The sequence below is a fragment of the Anser anser genome (genome assembly GCF_964211835.1).
Source record: "Anser anser genome assembly, chromosome: 29".
Classification (NCBI taxonomy): Eukaryota; Metazoa; Chordata; class Aves; order Anseriformes; family Anatidae; genus Anser; species Anser anser.
Window position 1 is genome coordinate 157,809 of NC_139750.1, and position 18,164 is coordinate 175,972.

At 50.6% G+C, this 18,164-nt stretch overlaps 2 protein-coding genes across 2 annotated transcripts; both read right to left on the reverse strand.

Annotated features, from left to right (window-relative positions):
- Window positions 1–9,308: 9,308 nt before the first annotated feature.
- On the reverse strand, window positions 9,309–11,967 carry LOC310887715 (olfactory receptor 14A16-like; the record flags this gene model as incomplete). Its single annotated transcript, XM_083813891.1, has 1 exon — window positions 9,309–11,967. The coding sequence occupies exon 1, from the start codon at window positions 10,245–10,247 to the stop codon at window positions 9,309–9,311; it is 939 nt and encodes a 312-aa protein (XP_083670017.1). The 5' UTR covers window positions 10,248–11,967.
- A 4,070-nt stretch (window positions 11,968–16,037) lies between these two features.
- LOC310887833 (olfactory receptor 6E1-like) lies at window positions 16,038–17,199 on the reverse strand (the record flags this gene model as incomplete). The annotated part of the gene is made up of 1 exon (XM_083814011.1): window positions 16,038–17,199. Exon 1 carries the CDS (start codon window positions 17,019–17,021, stop codon window positions 16,038–16,040), a length of 984 nt encoding a protein of 327 aa, XP_083670137.1. The 5' UTR covers window positions 17,022–17,199.
- Between the last annotated feature and the right edge of the window lie 965 nt (window positions 17,200–18,164).

The window sequence follows — 18,164 nt, forward strand, 5'->3', positions numbered from 1 at the left end:
GGCTGAACTGGGCTGGGGGTGCCCAGCTTCAGCCCTCTTGCACCATTCACTGCCACACAGCCCTCCACACCTCCTCCCACACCAGTGGCTCCCTGACCCCTGCCCATGCCCACCTGCATACTACCCCCGGCCCTGCACAGGGCTCCCACTCCTCCCCAGCCCAGCATCCCCTGAACAGCCCCATGTTCCTTATCCCATACCTCTCCCTGTCCCACCTGGCTCAGGCACCTCCCAAATTCACCAAAAACCCTGGGGCTTTCTGTCTGTCCAGGGGACACCAAGTCAATCACAAGGTTCCCCCCCACCTGCGTCCCCTCCTCATCCCTGCTGTCAGCCCAGCCTCTAAGCTTGGCCGGAGACCCCAGGAAGGACACCTCTCTGTCACCTCTGGTGCAGAAGCCACAGTGCCCTTCTGTCTGGTGGGCACAACCTGCCCTCCTGGGATCACTGTTTACCCAAATCCCAGGGGCAGGGAGCAGCGGACAACCCCTCCAGGACACCCCAGACAGGCTATGCCCAGGAGATGGCTGAGGACTGCTGTTACTGTCTGGGCCTTCTCCATCTCCGGAGGGACAGTGCTGGGGAACAAGGGGTCCCAAAAGGGTACACAAGGACACAGTGTCTGGAAATGGAGCCAGGCATGGGCTGCCATAATCATGGGAGCTGTGGAAATGGATTACCCTCTCCCACCCAGACAGGCACAGATTAAAGCACAGGGCTGAGGGACTGAGAACCTTCTGCCTCTCATTTTAGTGGTGCCTGGAAAGCAACCCCACTCCCAGGGGGATCCTGATGACCCCGCTGCTGCTGAGGGGGTCCCAATGACTCCGCTGCTGCCCGCTGGCCCCAGGCTGTGGTACAAAGCACTTACCTCTGCAAGGCTGCACCCAGAGGAGCAGCCACAGCACCCAAGGGGACAGGAGTCCCTCTGTCCCCATCCTGAGGCTCCTGCCCTCACAGCACGGTCCTGCTGCTGGAGCTCCTCTGACCAACAAGGCAATGGGGGTGATGAGGGAGCAATATATCTGTGCAGATGCTGTCCCAGCTGCAGGAGGAGCCAATCGAAGCAGCAGGCACCTTTTTAGACGTTATCGGCACTTATCTCCCCTCCGACGCAGCCCAGCTCTCCAATGAACTTCTCCAGCGCTCTTCATGACCATATATGAGGGACGGCTCCGCTGCGGGTCTCACGTCACTGCGGTGGGAGATCATCGTGGGGTAGGGCTGGGTGTGGGGGCAGATGGGTCTGACACCCCTTGCAGCCCGCTGTGGGGACCGGGAGCACGGAGCATCTCCTGAGCTGTAGCGTCCAAGAGCCCAAGGTGCGATTGTCCGGCCGTCCCTGCGCCATGGGATCCACGGGGCTGGGCCTGCAGCGGGGCTGTGTCAGGCTGGGAAGGGCCCAGCCCCTGCCCCTGCTACAGCCCCCGCTGTGCTGGCAGCAGCAGCTGGGAAAGGCCCTTGGGCAGGGCCCGAGCCCCATGCCGGGAGCGCTGGCTGGCCCGTCCCTCCCCAGGGAGCCTCCTGTGGGGTCCTGGCAGCAGCCAGAGCTGGTCCAGGGCCTGCCCTGGCAGCAGAGCTGCAGCCCAGAGCCTCAGGCGTCTCCCTGGCTCTCAGCGTGTCACCCAGGGGCCGTTATTCCCCGCGGCGGGTCGGGAGCTGGAGCCTGCCTGCCACTGCAGGTGCACAAACCGCAGCCCGCGTGACATGGCGCCCGGGCAGGAAGGCGGTGGTTTCCTCCTGGCCCCGTGCCCAGGCCTGGCCCTGCGCTGCCTCCCAGCCTCCTCGCAGCACCAAGCCTGGCAGAGTCCGAGAACTGTTTGGACAATATTCTCAGACATAGAGTTTATATTATAAATATATATATATAATATTTTCAAATAAAAATATGTATTTTATAAATATATATGTGTTATACATATATATTGTTATATTATTATATTTTTATTATAGATTATATGTTTATAATATATAAGTTACATATTATAATATATATTGCATTTATTATATTATATTATATATACTTTACATTTTATTTATATTTATATAATATATATTATTTATCATTAATAATATTTTAGTACATATTATATATAAAATGTTTTTAATAAATATATATATTATTTTTTAATATTTTTAATATATATTATATATAATATATATATAATATATATATATTTATAAAATATATATATAAATATAAATATATATATATATAAAATATATATTTTTTTAGATAAATCTAGCTTATTTTTTAGTCTGGAGGCTGGACTTAGACTCACTGATCTTCAATTCTTTCCATTGAGGGATATTTCATGATTCTGTCCAACCCAGCTCCAGGTGATGCCATAGCATCCTCACCTGCCATGGGCCTGCTCCTGGCCTGTATTCAGACAGCAATGACCTCACAAACACCTACACAAGTTCTTGGCCTGTTCCAGGCCTGCCAGCTCCTCAGGCACCAGTGACCTCACAGGTACCTGGACAATCCATGGGCCTTGCCCTGACCTATCAGCCAATTGATCACCAATGAGCTCCCCACAGACCCACACAAGCCATGTGCTTATTCCTGGCCTACTGGCTTCTCAGGCACCAGGGTCCTCACAGCATCTAGCACAGGCCATGTTTGCTCTCAGCCAGTTAGTTACACAGGCACCACTGGCATCCAGATGGCATTCACAGGCCAGGGGCCTGCTCCTGGCCTATCAACTCCTCAGCTGACCATGACCTCATAAGCACATGTTGCCTAATGGAAGGTGTCCCTGCCTGTAGCAGGGGGGGTGTGGACTAGTTGGTCACTAGGGTTCTTACAACCCAAACCATTCCATGATTCTGTGATTCTCTGATATCCGTGCAGCTGATGCATACTCGCCATGGAGGTAGTCAGGCTCCAGTGACCTCCCAAGAACTTATACAGCCATGCACCTGCTCCTGGCCTAATGGCTACTCAGCCAAGAGTGGCATCACAAGTCCATTCCCCAGGCATGGGTCTCCTTCCTGCCTGTCATCTTCTCAGGCACCAGTGACCTCAGAAGCTCCTACGAGAGCTGTGGGCCTGCTGCTGGTCTGTCAGCTCCACAGGCACCACTGACCTGAGCACCACATAGACACCTATTTGCTTCCTGCTCACCTATGAACAAGTGTGATGCACCAGTAGACAGGCGCCTGGGGTTTCTGTTGGATTGCAGGAGTAATCAAGCATGGGGTGCCATCACTGACATGCCATCATAAGCTCCCCCAGACCCACAAAAGTCATGTGCTTATTCCTGGCCTACAAGCTTCTCAGGCTCCAGGGTCCTCACAGCGTCTGGCACAGGCCATGTTTGCTCTCGGCCTGTCAGCTACTCAGGCACCACTGGCCGTCAGAGGAACATTCACCTGCCATGGGCCTGCTCCTGGCCTATCAGATGTTCGGCTGACAGTGACCTCATAAGCACAGATGATCTACTGGAAGATGTCCGTATCCATGCCCTTGACAGGGGGTGGGTGCTCATGTTCAGCTGGCTGTTGACCAACATCCCCAGGTGCTTTTCTGCTGGGCAGCTTTCCAGCCACTCTTCCCCAAGCCTATGCTGCTGCATGGGGTTGTTATGATCCAAGTGCAGGAGCTGGCACTTAATCATTGTTGAATGTCATGTGATTGGACTCAGTCCATCAATCCAGGTCCCTCTTTCCAGGTCCCTCTGCAAACCTTTCCTACCCACAAGAAGATCAACTGTCCCACCTAACTTGTTATCATCTGCAAATGTACTGAGGGTTTACTTGATCCTCTCAGTCAGATAATCCATTAAAATAGAAAAGAAAACTGGACCCAGTACTCAGGCTTGGGGAGTGCCACCGGTGACCGTCCACCAACTGGACTGATCTCTCTTCACTCAGACTCTTTGAGCAGTGCCAGGGAAGCTCATGGAGCAGATTATCTTGAGTGTCATCACGCGGCACTTGCAAGGCAACCAGGCAATCAGGTCCAGTCAGCATGGGTTTATGAAAGGTAGGTCCTGCTTGACGAACCTGATCTCCTTCTATGACCAAGTGACGCGCTTGGTGGGTGAGGGGAAGGCTGTGGATGTGGTCTACCTTGACTTCAGTAAGGCTTTTGACACCGTTTCCCACAACATTCTCCTCAAGAAACTGGCTGCTCGTGGCTTGGACTGGTGTACGCTTTGTTGGGTTAAAAACTGGCTGGATGGCCGGGCCCAAAGAGTTGTGGTGAATGGAGCCAAATCCAGTTGGAGGCCGGTTACTAGTGGAGTCCCCCAAGGCTCAGTGCTGGGGCCGGTCCTCTTTAATATCTTTATCGATGACCTGGATGAGGGGATCGAGTGCACCCTCAGTAAGTTTGCAGATGACACCAAGTTAGGTGCGTGTGTCGATCTGCTCGAGGGAAGGAAGGCTCTGCAGGAGGATCTGCATAGGCTGGACAGATGGGCTGAGGTCAACTGCATGAAGTTCAACAAGGCCAAGTGCCGGGTCCTGCATCTGGGATGTAACAACCCCAAGCAGAGCTACAGGCTGAGAGATGAGTGGTTGAAAATCTGCCTGGCAGAGAAGGACCTGGGAATACTGGTTGATAGTCGGCTGAATATGAGCCAGCAGTGTGCTCAGGTGGCCAAGAAGGCCAACAGCATCCTGGCTTGTATCAGAAGCAGTGTGGCCAGCAGGTCTAGGGAAGTGATTATTCCCCTTTTCTCAGCTCTAGTGAGACCACACCTCGAGTACTGTGTTCAGTTTTGGGCGCCTCGCTACAAGGACATGGAGGTGCTGGAGCGTGTCCAGAGAAGGGCAGTGAAGCTGGTGAGGGGTCTGGAGAACAAGTCTTACGAGGAGCGGCTGAGGGAGCTGGGGTTGTTTAGCCTCAAGAAGAGGAGGCTCAGGGGAGACCTCATTGCTCTCTATAGGTACCTTAAAGGAGGCTGTAGAGAGGTGGGGGTTGGTCTATTCTCCCATGTGCCTGGTGACAGGACGAGGGGGAATGGGCTAAAGTTGCACCAGGGGAGGTTTAGGTTGGATGTTAGGAAGAACTTCCTTACTGAAAAAGTTGTTAGGCATTGGAATGGACTGCCCAGGGAGGTGGTTGAATCGCCATCCCTGGAGGTCTTTAAAAGACATTTAGATGTAGCCCTTAGTGATATGGTTTAGTGTAGGACTTGTTAGTGTTAGGACAGAGGTTGGACTAGGTGATCTTGGAGGTCTCTTCCAACCTAGATGATTCTGTGATTCTGTGATGGCCTTCCAGACAGTTCTTCAAGCAGCAAACTGTACACTTGTCCAAGCCATGAGCGGCCAGATGGGTTGTCATTTTGCAGGGCTGCTGCTGCTGAGTCCAGACAGAGAAGATGTAGCTCCTTCTTTTATGTTTTTTTTTTTTTTTTTTTTTTTCTAATGCCCTGTGCTCAGTCCTTTCAAACCAACTAAGCATGAATCTGGTGCTTGTGATGAGCTGGTGCTCAGCTCGTGTTCCAGTTACTTGCTAGCATGTATCATCGTCGTTGAGTTTGTGCAGCATGGGCATTCTTGCATTCCCTTTTGTCTCTGTTTGCTTGAGTCTGCACTGTCAATGGTAGTTCAGGAAGACCAGAGGGAGTGGCTGCAGGGGAAGCATGAGGTTGCATCCATCATGGTGGGACTTTGGTCAGCATTCACAATGCAGTGACTCAAGCTGTGACACAGGCAGGAGTTCTACCCTTTGAGGGAATCCCAAAGGTAGTTCCTTCTTGAAGGGCGATGCCATCCTGAGTCCTGTCCTTGTTTGTGCAGCATCTGTCAAAGGGTTGAATATCCGTTTCTCCTCAGAAGAAAGGCCCCACCATGAGGGGCTGCCTAGAGCTGGGCTCCTCTCCACAGTTCTGACGCAGTCTTCTCCTGCAGGGGCTCTCCCTGGACTGCAGCCTCCTTCAGGCCACATCCACCTGCTCCCACATGGGGTCTTCCATCAGCTGCAGTGTGGAGATCTGCTCCAACATGGTGCGCCACAGGCTGCAGGGGAACTTCTTCTCCAGCACCTGGAACACCACCTCACCCTCTTTCTTCACTGACCTTGGTGTCTGCAGGGTTGTTTTCTCTCACATTTTCTCAGTCTTCTCTCCCAGCTATTCCTGCATGCCATTTTTACCCGTTTCTTTAAAATGCTCTCACAGATGTACAAACAGCATCACTCATTGGCTGAGGTTGGCCAGCAGCATGTCCCTTTTGGAGCCAGCTGGAAGTGGCTCTTCTCTAACAAGGGGCAGCTTCTTCTGGACTCTCCTCACAGACACCAGCCCTGCAGCCCCCCCGCTACAAAACCCTTTCCATATAAGCCCAATACAACCTCCCACCTGCAAAGTAAAAACAGAGCCCAGACAAGCAGCAGCAGACCCATGAGCAGGCAATGGCAAGGCACTGCTGCTGCTTTGGGGCTGCTAGCAGATGAAAACCCTGGGAGAATTGCTCAGAGCTTTTTTGGCTATTCCCTCCATGGAAGAGATAAGACAAGGAGGGTTTTGGTAGGGGGTGAGCTATTCCTCACTTTTGCTTAGGTGGGAAGTTAGAAATCAGCCCAGGTGTTTGCACCAAACCCAACACACACACACCCCCCAGAGCACCAGGGACTGTACTACCATGGGCCACCTCTGCACACCCATGCATTTCACTACAGGACAAGATGGGTGACACACACCTGGCCATTCCAGGACCAAGGGGCCACCACAGAGATACTGTAGCTTGTCTCAGGGCATGTGGTAATCCTGGTCTGGGCTGGAAAGTTCCCCAAAGTGCTCAGTGCAGTATTTCCTGCCTGTGGAGTTCAAGTAATAGTCAAACAAGTTGTGTGGAGTGCCCTGACAACCATCTGCACAGCCATGGGCCTCCTGCTGCCTCCTGATATCGTGAGGCACATCTGACTTCAGCAAAGCATCCCCACCCATCACCTCCTTGAGTCTTGTGACCTGTCCAGATCCATGTCACCTCACCTGCCTCCTCCAAGACCAAGTGATTGCTGCAGGACCTCTCAAGCCCTGCCCAGCTTCATGAGGCCACACTGCTTCAGTTAGGTGACTAGACCATAGGAATGCAGGATTTGAGGATTAGGTGATCAGGTTAGGGTTTAGGGATTAGATCTTGCCTTCCAGGGTTAGTGGTTGGGCAGAGTATTAGAAGGAGGCCTGTGTTTTCTGCTTTTTGGGTTCTAGTCTGTGTCTAGTGTAGAGACTATGTTATTTGTTGGGATTTTCTTCAGGGCTCTGTTGAGGAATCATGTTAAGGCTGGAATTCAATGCTAGGGACGAAAGGCTGAGGAATAGGCTAAGAAATGAGATATGGTAAAGGCCTTATGGGTTTGGGACTTGGCCAACCCATGCCAGATGAGGTTTGAGGTTAGGGATAAGAGTAGCAGATTCCTTGCAGAGAGAGGGATAGCATTTAGATGTAGGGGGAGGGCTTATGGCTACTGCTTAGAAATATTGCCAGGGCTTGACATGAATGTTTTCCTAGTAAGTGTTGCAGCAGCAGCAGCCTAACCTGAACCCCTCTCACCTCTTTTAGATCTTTCCTTTCAGTTAGCCAAGCCAATCTTCTCTCCCATAGATTTCCCACCATTATTCTCCCAGATTTCCCCTGGCCTCCCCTAATGTGTCACCCTGTTGGGGGCAGCTTTCTGATGGCCTTTATGACCTCAGAGGCTCTGCCTCCCTGCTGTTGGCCAGCCAGGTGCTGGGACAGAAGTGACCTCACAGCCAGCATCCACAGGGCTACAAGGAGCTGTTGTGCTCAGGAGGCCTCTTCCCAGCCCACCCAGGAGCAGTGGGTGCAGGGGATGTCCTGCACAATCCCTCAGGTACTCTGCCTGTCAACCAGCTCATGCTTCAGAAGGCCTCCCACATGTCTGGACTCACATTTCCCTGGGAGTTCTTCAGTTCCTTCAGGGCATCCTGAAGGAAATGGCCACCTCAATATGCAAAAAAAATATCAAGCCATGAGCGTACAGGGAAGTGTTCAAAACTCTCTGTGGTGGGCAAGAAAGTCTTCAAGTCTAGATTTGTTTCATTCAGGTGCATTCCCAGGGCACATTGCCATCAAAGGAAAGTGACCTTGAGTCACTGTCCCGCAGGATGCCCCTAGGGAATATCTTATGGAACTTCTGCTCACTGGTAGTCATCTCTTCACACCCACATCCTGTGCACTCTCATATGGACAAGTAAAACATGGACTCCTGATATAATAATTCGATATCCCCCAGAGGAGGAAAAATAAACCACTTGTGTGAGCTGTGGCAAAAGCTCAGTCTGGGAATGGTGTTTGCAAGGAGCTGCTCTGGGACCATTGCCCTGAGGCAGCATTTCCCAGAGTGTCCAGAGAACAATGGTCCAGCGCAGCCTCTGCTCTGCTGGTCCTCCCTTGTCTCTCCCAGGAAGCCCTCTCAGCCCAGCTCCTCAGCAGCTCTCCACACCTCCCTGTCCTCTCCCTAGCCCAGCCCAGCCCAGAAGAGCAGCCCAGGTTGGGCTGGCCCCAAGGCAGCAAATGGAGAAGTGGAGGTCAGTGGCAGTGTCTCTCCTTCTACCATCTGCAAGAGATTTCCCTCCCCCAGGCAGCCTGCAGCCCCCCACGCCAGCCCCACTCCCCAGCACAGCACAGCACCACACTGCTGGCCCTGGGACTCCTCAGGCAGCACCACTGCACACACACAACGCCCTGCTCTGCTCCCAGCACACCCCATGTCCCACACAGCCTTGTCCCAGCACACCACGTCTGGGCTGGCCTGAGCAGCCATTCCTGCAGTCCCTGCCCATGCTGCTCACAGCCCCTGAGCTGGTGGTGCTGCTCTGCAGAGTGAGGGGGCTGTGGTTAGTGGGGCTGTGGGGGAACTCTGCAGGGCCTTGCTGGTCAGGCTGGGAAGGCAGAGCCAGCTGGTGGGGGGCACTGCCACTGACTGCCTCCCACACAAGTGGTTCTTTGGCCATGGAGGGTGCGCACAGATAGCCGGCCTTCTTCAGAGTCAGAGACTCATGGAATAGTCTGAACTGGAAGGGACCCACCAGGATCATCTAGTCTAACTCATTTCCAATATCAGGAGAGATTTTGGGATGATTCACTCGATCCAGTCTATGAAATTTCCCTGACTGAATAACTAATAATTTTCCCGACCCCTTTCCCATTGCCTCATGTTGTAGAGCTCTGCGTTGTCTGTGGAACAGAAACAATGATCATATTTCCTTCTGGATTACTGTATCATCAGTAAATGAAAGTAAAAAAAAGGAAAATGAAACAAAACAAAACAAATATATCTTGGTCTGTAGTGAGTTGCATTATCAGTGATATGCAGAAGACGACAGTCATTTTACTGCTTCTGAAAAACATCCAGACAACGCTTTCCACACTGCATCCTTGAGCTCCTGATTCCTCATGCTGTAGATGAGGGGGTTCAGTACCGGAGGTATCACTGAGTACAGAACTGCCAACAAAAGATTCAAGAATGAGGAGGACATGGAGGGGGGCTTCAGGTAGGCAAATGTGCCAGTGCTGATGTACAGGAAGACCATGATCAGGTGAGGGAGGCATGTGTAAAAGGCTTTCTGCCGGCCCTGCTGCGAGGGGATCCTCAGCACTACCCTGAAGATATGTGCATAGGACAGCACAATAAAAAGAAAGCAGCCTAAAAGTGAACACGCAGTAACCACAATAAACCCAATTTCCCTGATATAGGCATCTGAGCAGGAGAGCATGAGGATCTGGGGAACTTCACAGAAAAACTGGTGCAGGGCATTGCCTTGGCAGAGGGGGAGGGAAAAGGTATTGGCAGTGTGAAGCAGAGCACTGAGAACACCACTGACCCAGGAAGCTGCTGCCATGTTGAAACAAGTTCTGCTGTTCATTATTGTCCCATAGTGCAGGGGTTTGCAGATGGCAACGTAGCGGTCATAGGCCATGACGGTGAGAAGATAAAACTCTGCTGGGACAAATGCAACAAACGTGAAGACTTGGGTAGCACAACCCAAAAATGGAATGGTCCTGATGTCCCACAGGCAATTGGCCATGGCTTTGGGGACAGTGGTTCTAATAGTGCCCAGGTCGAGGAGGGCGAGGTTGAGGAGGAAGAAGTACATGGGGGTGTGGAGGCGGTAGTCGCAGGCTATGGCTGTGAGGATGAGGCCGTTGCCCACGAGGGCAGCCAGGTAGATGCCCAGGAAGAGCCCGAAGTGCAGGAGCTGCAGCTCGCGTGTGTCTGCGAATGGCAAGAGGAGGAACTCGTTGGGGAAGGTGCTGTTGGACATTTGCTGACTTTGGGTGTAGTAGCCTGTCCATTTAGAAATTTAAAGAGGAATGTTAGATAGTGTTTTCTGAGCAAAACCTAAACCAAATTTCCTTGAAACCTTCTTAGCAAGACACACAGTCTTTTCCCTGTGAAAAATACATGCTACTGCTTGGAAAATATGTTTATTTATTTATTTATTTATTTTTTCCCTAAGGATACGATAATCGTCAGGTTAATCCTCTGTAGGCCTCGGAGGGGTCAGTACTGCCCTACAGTATGTAGTAAAGAATATCAGGGACTGATCCATTATAATCCTCCTTACTGTCCTTCATGGCAGCAAAATAGTAGCAAAGACTCCTGAGAGTGCGTTTCATTCAGGTAGTGCAGGCATTGGTGTTCCCCATCAAAAATCTCCCTCTAAGATGCCCTGGGGGTGCTGTGGAGCTCTGAGCAGCCTGCAACAGGTAGCAGCCTCTGGGCACCAGCAGGACCCTGCCCTGCCCTGCCCTGCCAGGGGGGCTCCTTCCACCCACAGCTTCTCCCCGCAGCGCCCTGGGCAGCTCCCTGGGCAGGCTGAGTGCTGAGCCTGGCAGGCGCAGAGGCCCTGCCCCGGCACACAGCCCCTGGGGCACAGCAGGGACCCTGCTCTGCACCACAGCCCTGGCCACCCCTGCCTGCACCCCGGCTGCACAGCCTGCAGCCGGCCCTGCAAGAAAGAACCTTCATGTCCTGTCCCTCTGACAACTTGGCTGATAATCCCTGCTCTGGAGCTTGTCATTCATACAGTAGAGAAAGTAGAGAATCATCCTGAAAGCTACCACAGCCTGTGAGATTTGCCTGCAAATCAGGAGATGGCAACAGGAACAACAGCTGCACTGCCCTGCAGCCAGACACTTACCCTGTTCAGGGCTGGGAAGATTTCTCCCGCAGTGAGCTCTCAGCAGCCCCCCTCCACACTGCCTTTAACATCTCCCTCCCTTCTCCCAGCCGCCCTTGTCCCCTGCAGGCAGTGCCCCCAGCCCTGCTGCGCCGTGCAGAGGAGCTGCTCGTGGGCAGAGCTGTCTCTCTGCAGCGCTGCCCGCTTGCCAGGCGCTCCCCTTGGGCCCAGGAGCCTGGCCCTGCTCAGCTGCAGAGGGAGCTCTTCCCCTGGGTCTCCAGGGGAATGGACTTCGAAACAGGCTGAAGCAGTCACTGATTTTGCTTCTCTGAGCGGGGAATGGACACTTACTTCCAGTGATGTCTTTTCCCCTAATTGAAAATAAGAGTTTGGCTTGAGAATCCTATTTTCTTGTCCCATTGTGAGACTGGACACCCACAGAGTGACAGGCAGGCTGCATCCCATCACTTCCAAGCACTTGTTGATACACAGGGAGATGAAATTTTTCGTAGAAACCGAAATCCCTCTGTCTACATAAGCTACACAACCAATTGCTGGCCTGGAGGATCACCATATCATAGAATGCTTTGGGTCTGGAGGGACCTTAAAGACCATCTAGTTCCAACCCCCACCATGGGCAAGGGCACCTCCCCCTAGACGTGGCTGCTCAAGGTCCCATCCACCCTGGCCTTGAACACTACCGGGGGGGTGAGGCATCCACCACTTCTCTGAGAAACCTGTTCCAGTGACTCACTTTTTTTTTCTTTCAACTGTTGCCCCTTTTCCTACTGCTACACTCCCTGATAAAGAGTCTCTCCCCATCTCCTGTTTATCTCCCCCTGTTCTCTTAAGGAGGGAGAAGGAGAGAGTGGCTGTGTGTGTGTGTAAAGTGTAATGCTGGTAAAAGGCATGTGCTATGAAGACACCCTTGGACTGCTGGGTAGTCTGCAGAAAAGAAGGCTGAAGGGCGACCTCATTGCTCTCAATAACTTCCGTGGGAGGGGAAGTGGAGAGGGGGGTGCCGGTCTCTTCTCCCTGGTAACCAATGGCAGGACATGTGGGAGAGGCACAAAGCTGCATCAGGGGCTGTTCAGACTGGGCATTAGGAAAATATTCTGTACTGTGAGGGTGGTCAGACACCAAAACGGGCTTTCTACAGACCTGGTTGATGTTCCATGACTGTCAGTGTTCAAGAGGCATTTGGATCATAGAAACATAGAATCAAAGAATGGCTTGGTGAGGAAGAGACCTTAAAGATCATCCAGTTCCAAGCCCCCTGCCATGGGCAGGGATGCCACCCACTAGATCAGGTTACCCAGTGCCTCAGCCAGCCTGCTCTCGAACACCTCCAGGCCTAGAGCATCCACAACCTCTCTGGACAGTCTGTTCCTGTGCCTCACCACCCTCTGAGTGAAGAATTTCCTCCTAACCTCTAATCTAAATCTCCTCACTTTTAGTTTAAAACCATTCCCCCTCTGTCATTATCAGATTGAGCAAAGAGCTGCTCTCCATTTTGTTTTTTTTTTTTTTTATGATCTCCCTTTAAGTACCGAAAGGCCACAATGAGGTCAACCCAGAGCCTTCTCTTCTGTAGGCTGTACAGCCCCAGCTCTCTCAGCCTTTCATCTTAGAAGAGATGCTGCAGCCTTCTGATCAATTTCACGGCTCTCTGGACCCACTAACAGATCAACATCCTTCTTGTGCTGGGGGCCCCAAATATGGTTGAGTCACCATCCCTGGAGGTCTTTAAAAGACATTTAGATGTAGAGCTTAGTGATATGGTTTAGTGGAGGACTTGTTAGTGCTAGGTCATACAATGGACTAGGTGATCTTGGAGGTCTCTTTCAACCTAAATGATTCTGAGATTCTGTGATAAAGAGTCTCTCCCCATCTTTCTACCATTTCTCTCCCCCTGTTCTGTTAATGTGGGGGAAGGAGAGAGTGTGTGGTGCTTGGCTACCTCCTGGGGGTAAGCCACAACATATCCAGGGACACAAACCTGACTGACAAGTGATAAAGGAGGCATTGGAGGGGGAGTGCTGGTAAAAGGGCATGTCCTATGAAGACAGCCTGTGGACTGTTGGGGAATCTGCAGAAACTTCCTTAGGAGGGGAAGCCGGTCTCCTCCCCCTGGTAGCCCAGGATGCTGCTGGCCTTCTGGGCTGAAAGCTCACACTGTCGGCTCATGTCAAGCTTTTTGTCCACCAGAACCTCCAAGTCCTTCTCTGAAGGGCTGCTCTCAATGAATTCTTCACCCAGTCTGTACTCATGTTCAGGATTGCCCTGGCCCAGGTGCAGCAGAACCTCATTAGGTCCACATGGGCCCAAATCTCAGCTTCGTCCAGGTCCCTTTGGTTGCCATCCCTTCCTTCTATTGTATCAACTGCAACACTTAGCTTGGTGTCATCTGCAAATTAGCTGAGGGTGTACTCGATCCCACTGTTTATGTCATTGATAAAGATATTCAACAGTACCAGTCTCAGCACAGACCCCTCCTGAGGTGCACCACTTTTCACTGGCCTCCACTGTGCTCAAGAAAGGGGATATGGTGGGTACTCACCACGTGACAGCCGATTGTTTTACCTGCATGACCATGGGGAGGACATGAGAAAATGGGATGGGAAATCTACCTTGACCCTAGAGGCACAGCTACAGGAGTTGCAAGGAAAAACAATTGCCAAAGGGGGGTCCTTATGAGAAAATTGCTGCTCCCGTTTCCAGCAGGCAGTCCCTGAGACACAGTAACAAATCTTATGACCAGGGCTAGAAGGGCTCTGCTTCCAGCCAGATGGAGGGAAGGGACAATCATGTTTATTGGACTGTGTGGAGTTGATGACCTGGAACATCAGACACACAGGTGTATAAGACTGTAGTGGGCACTGGTGCAAAGTGTAGTGTGGACATTAAAGAGCTGTCTGCCTTGACCCGGTCTCTCATGGGACCTTTCTGTTGTGGGGTTGCTGAGGGTTGAAGAACAGCAGGTGCTGATGGCTACCCCAGTGGTGCACCTGAGGCAGTATCGCAGTAACTGAGACTCCCCGATTCCCATCCATGAGCTGGTTGATCAAGTGGAGAGCCAAAGGGTGAACAGCAAGACTCGCTCACCCTTTAATAGTCCCATTGGCCAGTGGACTATTGCGGCCTGAAGGAAGTCATGCCACTGCTGAGTGCTGCAGTGCTGGACATGGTAGAACTTCAATATGAACTAGAGTCAAAGGCAGCCAAGCGGTATGCCACAACTGATATCACTGATGTGTTTTTCTCCATCCCTTTGGCAGCAGCGTGCAGACCACAGCTTGCTTTCCCTTGAAGGGCTGTCCAGTCCACCTGGAATTGACTGTTCCAGGGGTGGAAACACAGCCCTACCATTCGCCATGGACTGATCCAGACTGCACTGAGCAGGGGGAAGCTCTGGAATACTTGCAGTATATTGATGAAAACATAGTGTGGGGTGACAGAGCAGCAGGAGATTTTGAGGAAACAAAGACAATAATCCAAACCCTTCTGAAAACCAGTTTTGCCTTAAAACAAAACACAATCAAAGGACCTGTACAGGAGAACCTATTTATTATACCTTTAGAGTACTTTTCCAAAAGTTATGCAGAAGAGATGGGATCACTTCTCTTAAGAGCTCTGAAGGTTATAGTCAAGTCTTACTTAAGTCTGAACTGTCTATTTCCCTTCATTTTTTCATCTTAATTTAAGGTTTTGACCACCTCATTGAATATCTGCAGCTTTTGCAAGAGTTTTGAAGCTTGAAGTTATGGTGCCTGTATAGATTTTACTCTCCTTGTCTTTTTCATACCATGCTTTCAGGGTTCCTATCTGTTTCTCAGCATCATGGGTTTGACCTGTACAGCAGGACAGTTGACATTAGTAACCTTTGTTTTCATGGATCAGATCTCTTCCAATTCAATATTCAGGTTCTCTCTTTTCTTAGTACGTTTTCCTCTTAATCTATTTATTTTTTGGCTGTAGAAGATCTCACCTGTGTTGGCAATAATGTGCACTTCAGTCAGTTTTCTCTTGCCTTTTTGCCTTTCCTCTCATTTCAGCCTTGCTGCACCTATGTCATATATAGAGATGGTTTTGTGCCCAGCAGGCACACACTCTGGCAGCCTGAGAGAGCTGAAGCTGCTGCAGCTCCATGTCCTGGGTTCAACCTGAGCAAGGCAGAGTGTGTACTCCTGGGAGGCACACACACAAGCCTCTCCGGCTGAGCAGGACAGAGACCCGTTAGTGGAAAATGTGAAGTGGTTGTGTGTGTGCGTGCATGCTTGTGTGTGTGTGTGCAAGGTGGATCCCTCCAGCAGCTTGGCTCAGACACTCAGCCTCCCCAGGACATGTCCCTGGCTCCCATTCTCTTCACTTGAGGGCATCTGAACAGGCCCTCTGACACCCTGGTTCTAGTCCAGTTGCTGCACTCAGCCCCATGTACACACACCATGTGTCCCTACAGCCCTTGGCAGCAACCCCCTTAGTATATTGTGATGCAGAGAGCTGCTGCCAGTGGCTCATCTTCATGGGTTTCCTTCCTGGACATGGGGGTGGTGGTCCACCCAAGGCAGTCCTGGAAGGAGCTGGGACAAGATCTTGGTTCCGCAGGAGCCTGTGACTTGGGTTTCCACCTGCCATTGTGCTTTGTGCTCTTCTGGGCTCATGGAGTTGGGCCCTTGATGAGCTGGGAGCTCTCCTTTGCTGGGCCTGGGAGTAGCCAGGGCAGGGCATGAACTGAATTACTCATCCTGCCACCGCTTCCCTGGGCCTTCCTTTTGCGTGCAGATGCGCTTCTTATCAAACAGCCTAACACAATCCAGCAGGAACATAAACCTCCAGAGGCATCTACTTGTGGAGGTCACATACATATGGAGGTGGTATTACATAAGATATGGCAGCAGAGAACTTATATTGCTCTTCAGAAATGCATCACGATTAGGGGAAAAGCTGTGCTGTTGCACGGGCCATGGCTTCCTTCAGGGCCAGCATCACGGCCTTGTTTCTAAGACTGTAGATGAATGGGTTTAAGAATGGGTACAGGACAGTGTTCAGCAAAGCTACAATGCTGTTGGTCTCCAAAGAAACATGTCCTGAGGGATGTGCGTAGAGAGCAATGCAGCTTCCATAGACAATGGCCAAGGTGGTGAGATGGGAAGAACATGTAGCAAAAGCTTTTTTCCTCCCAGAGGCTGCTGGCATTTGTAGAATACAGAGAAAGATGCTTGTGTAAGATGCCAGAGTTAAACACAAGGAAGACAGCACGATAAACAATAAGAAAACTGAGTCTATTTTCCAAAGCAGGCTGGTGTCAGAGCAGGAGAGTTGGAATAAGGGGGTGTTGTCACAAAAAAAATGCTCAATCTTGTTCAAACCACAGAAAGTGAGCTTTGAGAGCAGCACCAGGCGGTAACTAAAGAACGTGAAGCCCATGACCCAAACAGCAGCAACCAGGTGGATGCAGAGCCGATGCTTCATGATGGCAGCATAGCGCAAAGGCTGACAGATCGCAACGTAACGGTCAAAGGACATGACAACAAGGAGAGCAAACTCTGCAGCACCCAGGGCAAAATAGAAAGAGGACTGGGCAAAGCAGCCACCTACTGAGATTGTTCTCCTGCCAGAGCTCAGAATCACCAACAGTTTGGTGCTTGTGGAGGACGTAAACCAGATTTCCAGGAATGCCAGGTTGCCAATGAAAATGTACATGGGGGTTTGCAGGCGGTTATCCACACACACCAAGAAAATGATGGCTGCATTCCCCATCACCGTTGTCAGGTACATAAGTAGAAGGACCAGGCAGAGAAATAGCTGTAGCCTTTGATCAAGCCCTGAGAAGCCTGAGAGGACGAATTCAGAAATGACAGTTCCATTGCCTGTTCCCATGCCCAATTTCCATTTATCCTGCTGAGGCAGAAACATGGCAAAACCAAGTAAAATAATTTCATGGTCTGGACAGAAGGCTATCTCCTTCCTTCTCTCTTTCCTTGCTTGCAGGCTTCCTGTACAACACACACACAGATTCCTTTGGACATTCCTCACACCCTGGCTTTTCTGTTTCACATATCTGGTAGAGTCCTCAGAGAAGTTCTCGTCTTCTTTCCACCTTTATCCACCAGCCACAAACGATTCTTGCTACAAAAACACAAGGCTAAGAATGGATTGTTACTCTATTGTACTCCATTCCTGGGAAATTCCACTCAGAACAATTGCAAACATCCATCATACCAATGTTTCAAAAGGAAATCTCATCTCCTGTACAAAGATTTTCTATTATGTAGATTCTAAACAATCAGTTCAAATATGTACATTGGAAGTTATTCTCTCTCCTCTTCAGTACTTGCATTTTTGGACTAGCAACATCTTGGGATCCCTTGCTTAATTTCAAAATAAGAAAATTTCAAGTACATCTTTTGTAATGCCCTGATTACTTCTATGTCATCTTCCTTTGTTTCTTTAGGAAAGAGGGAAAATGGGGACCAAGTGTAGCTTGCATTTTTTAGTACTCTTAATTAAGGCCAAAATTCATCATGGTCCCACCAGGTCAGTGGAAATGGATCTGTCACACAATCTCATCTGACCTCTTTCTGTGCCAAAATGCAGTTGTTTCCAAACAGTTGCTCTTCTCTCCTACTATCAAATGTCCTCACCTAAGTGCCTTACTTTTCTGAGAGTTGGAAAAATCTTGTCATCTTCAAAAGCTTAAGGACAGTCCTTGCTGTACAAAGAGGAAGCACCTAAAACCAAAGAAACAAACAAAGAAAAACGCCAAATACTACTGTGTGGGTTTATATTTCAGTTGTCTAAAAGTCACATCCTTCAGGCTGAGCAATTTAACTTACTCCCATACTGTCAACGGTGAGAGACAGAAGAGCATCTGGAAGAGATTCCTCACCTTTATTTCTCATGGCAGCTCTAGGCTGGGATGACCCAGCCACGAGGGCTTTCTCTTGTCTCCATTGACTGTTGTGGGAGCCTCGGGAGAACAAGTTCTCACAGGCACCAGGAGTGAAGTAGATGAAACTCATTACTCAAGTCTCAAGTCTCTGATTATTTTTATTTTAG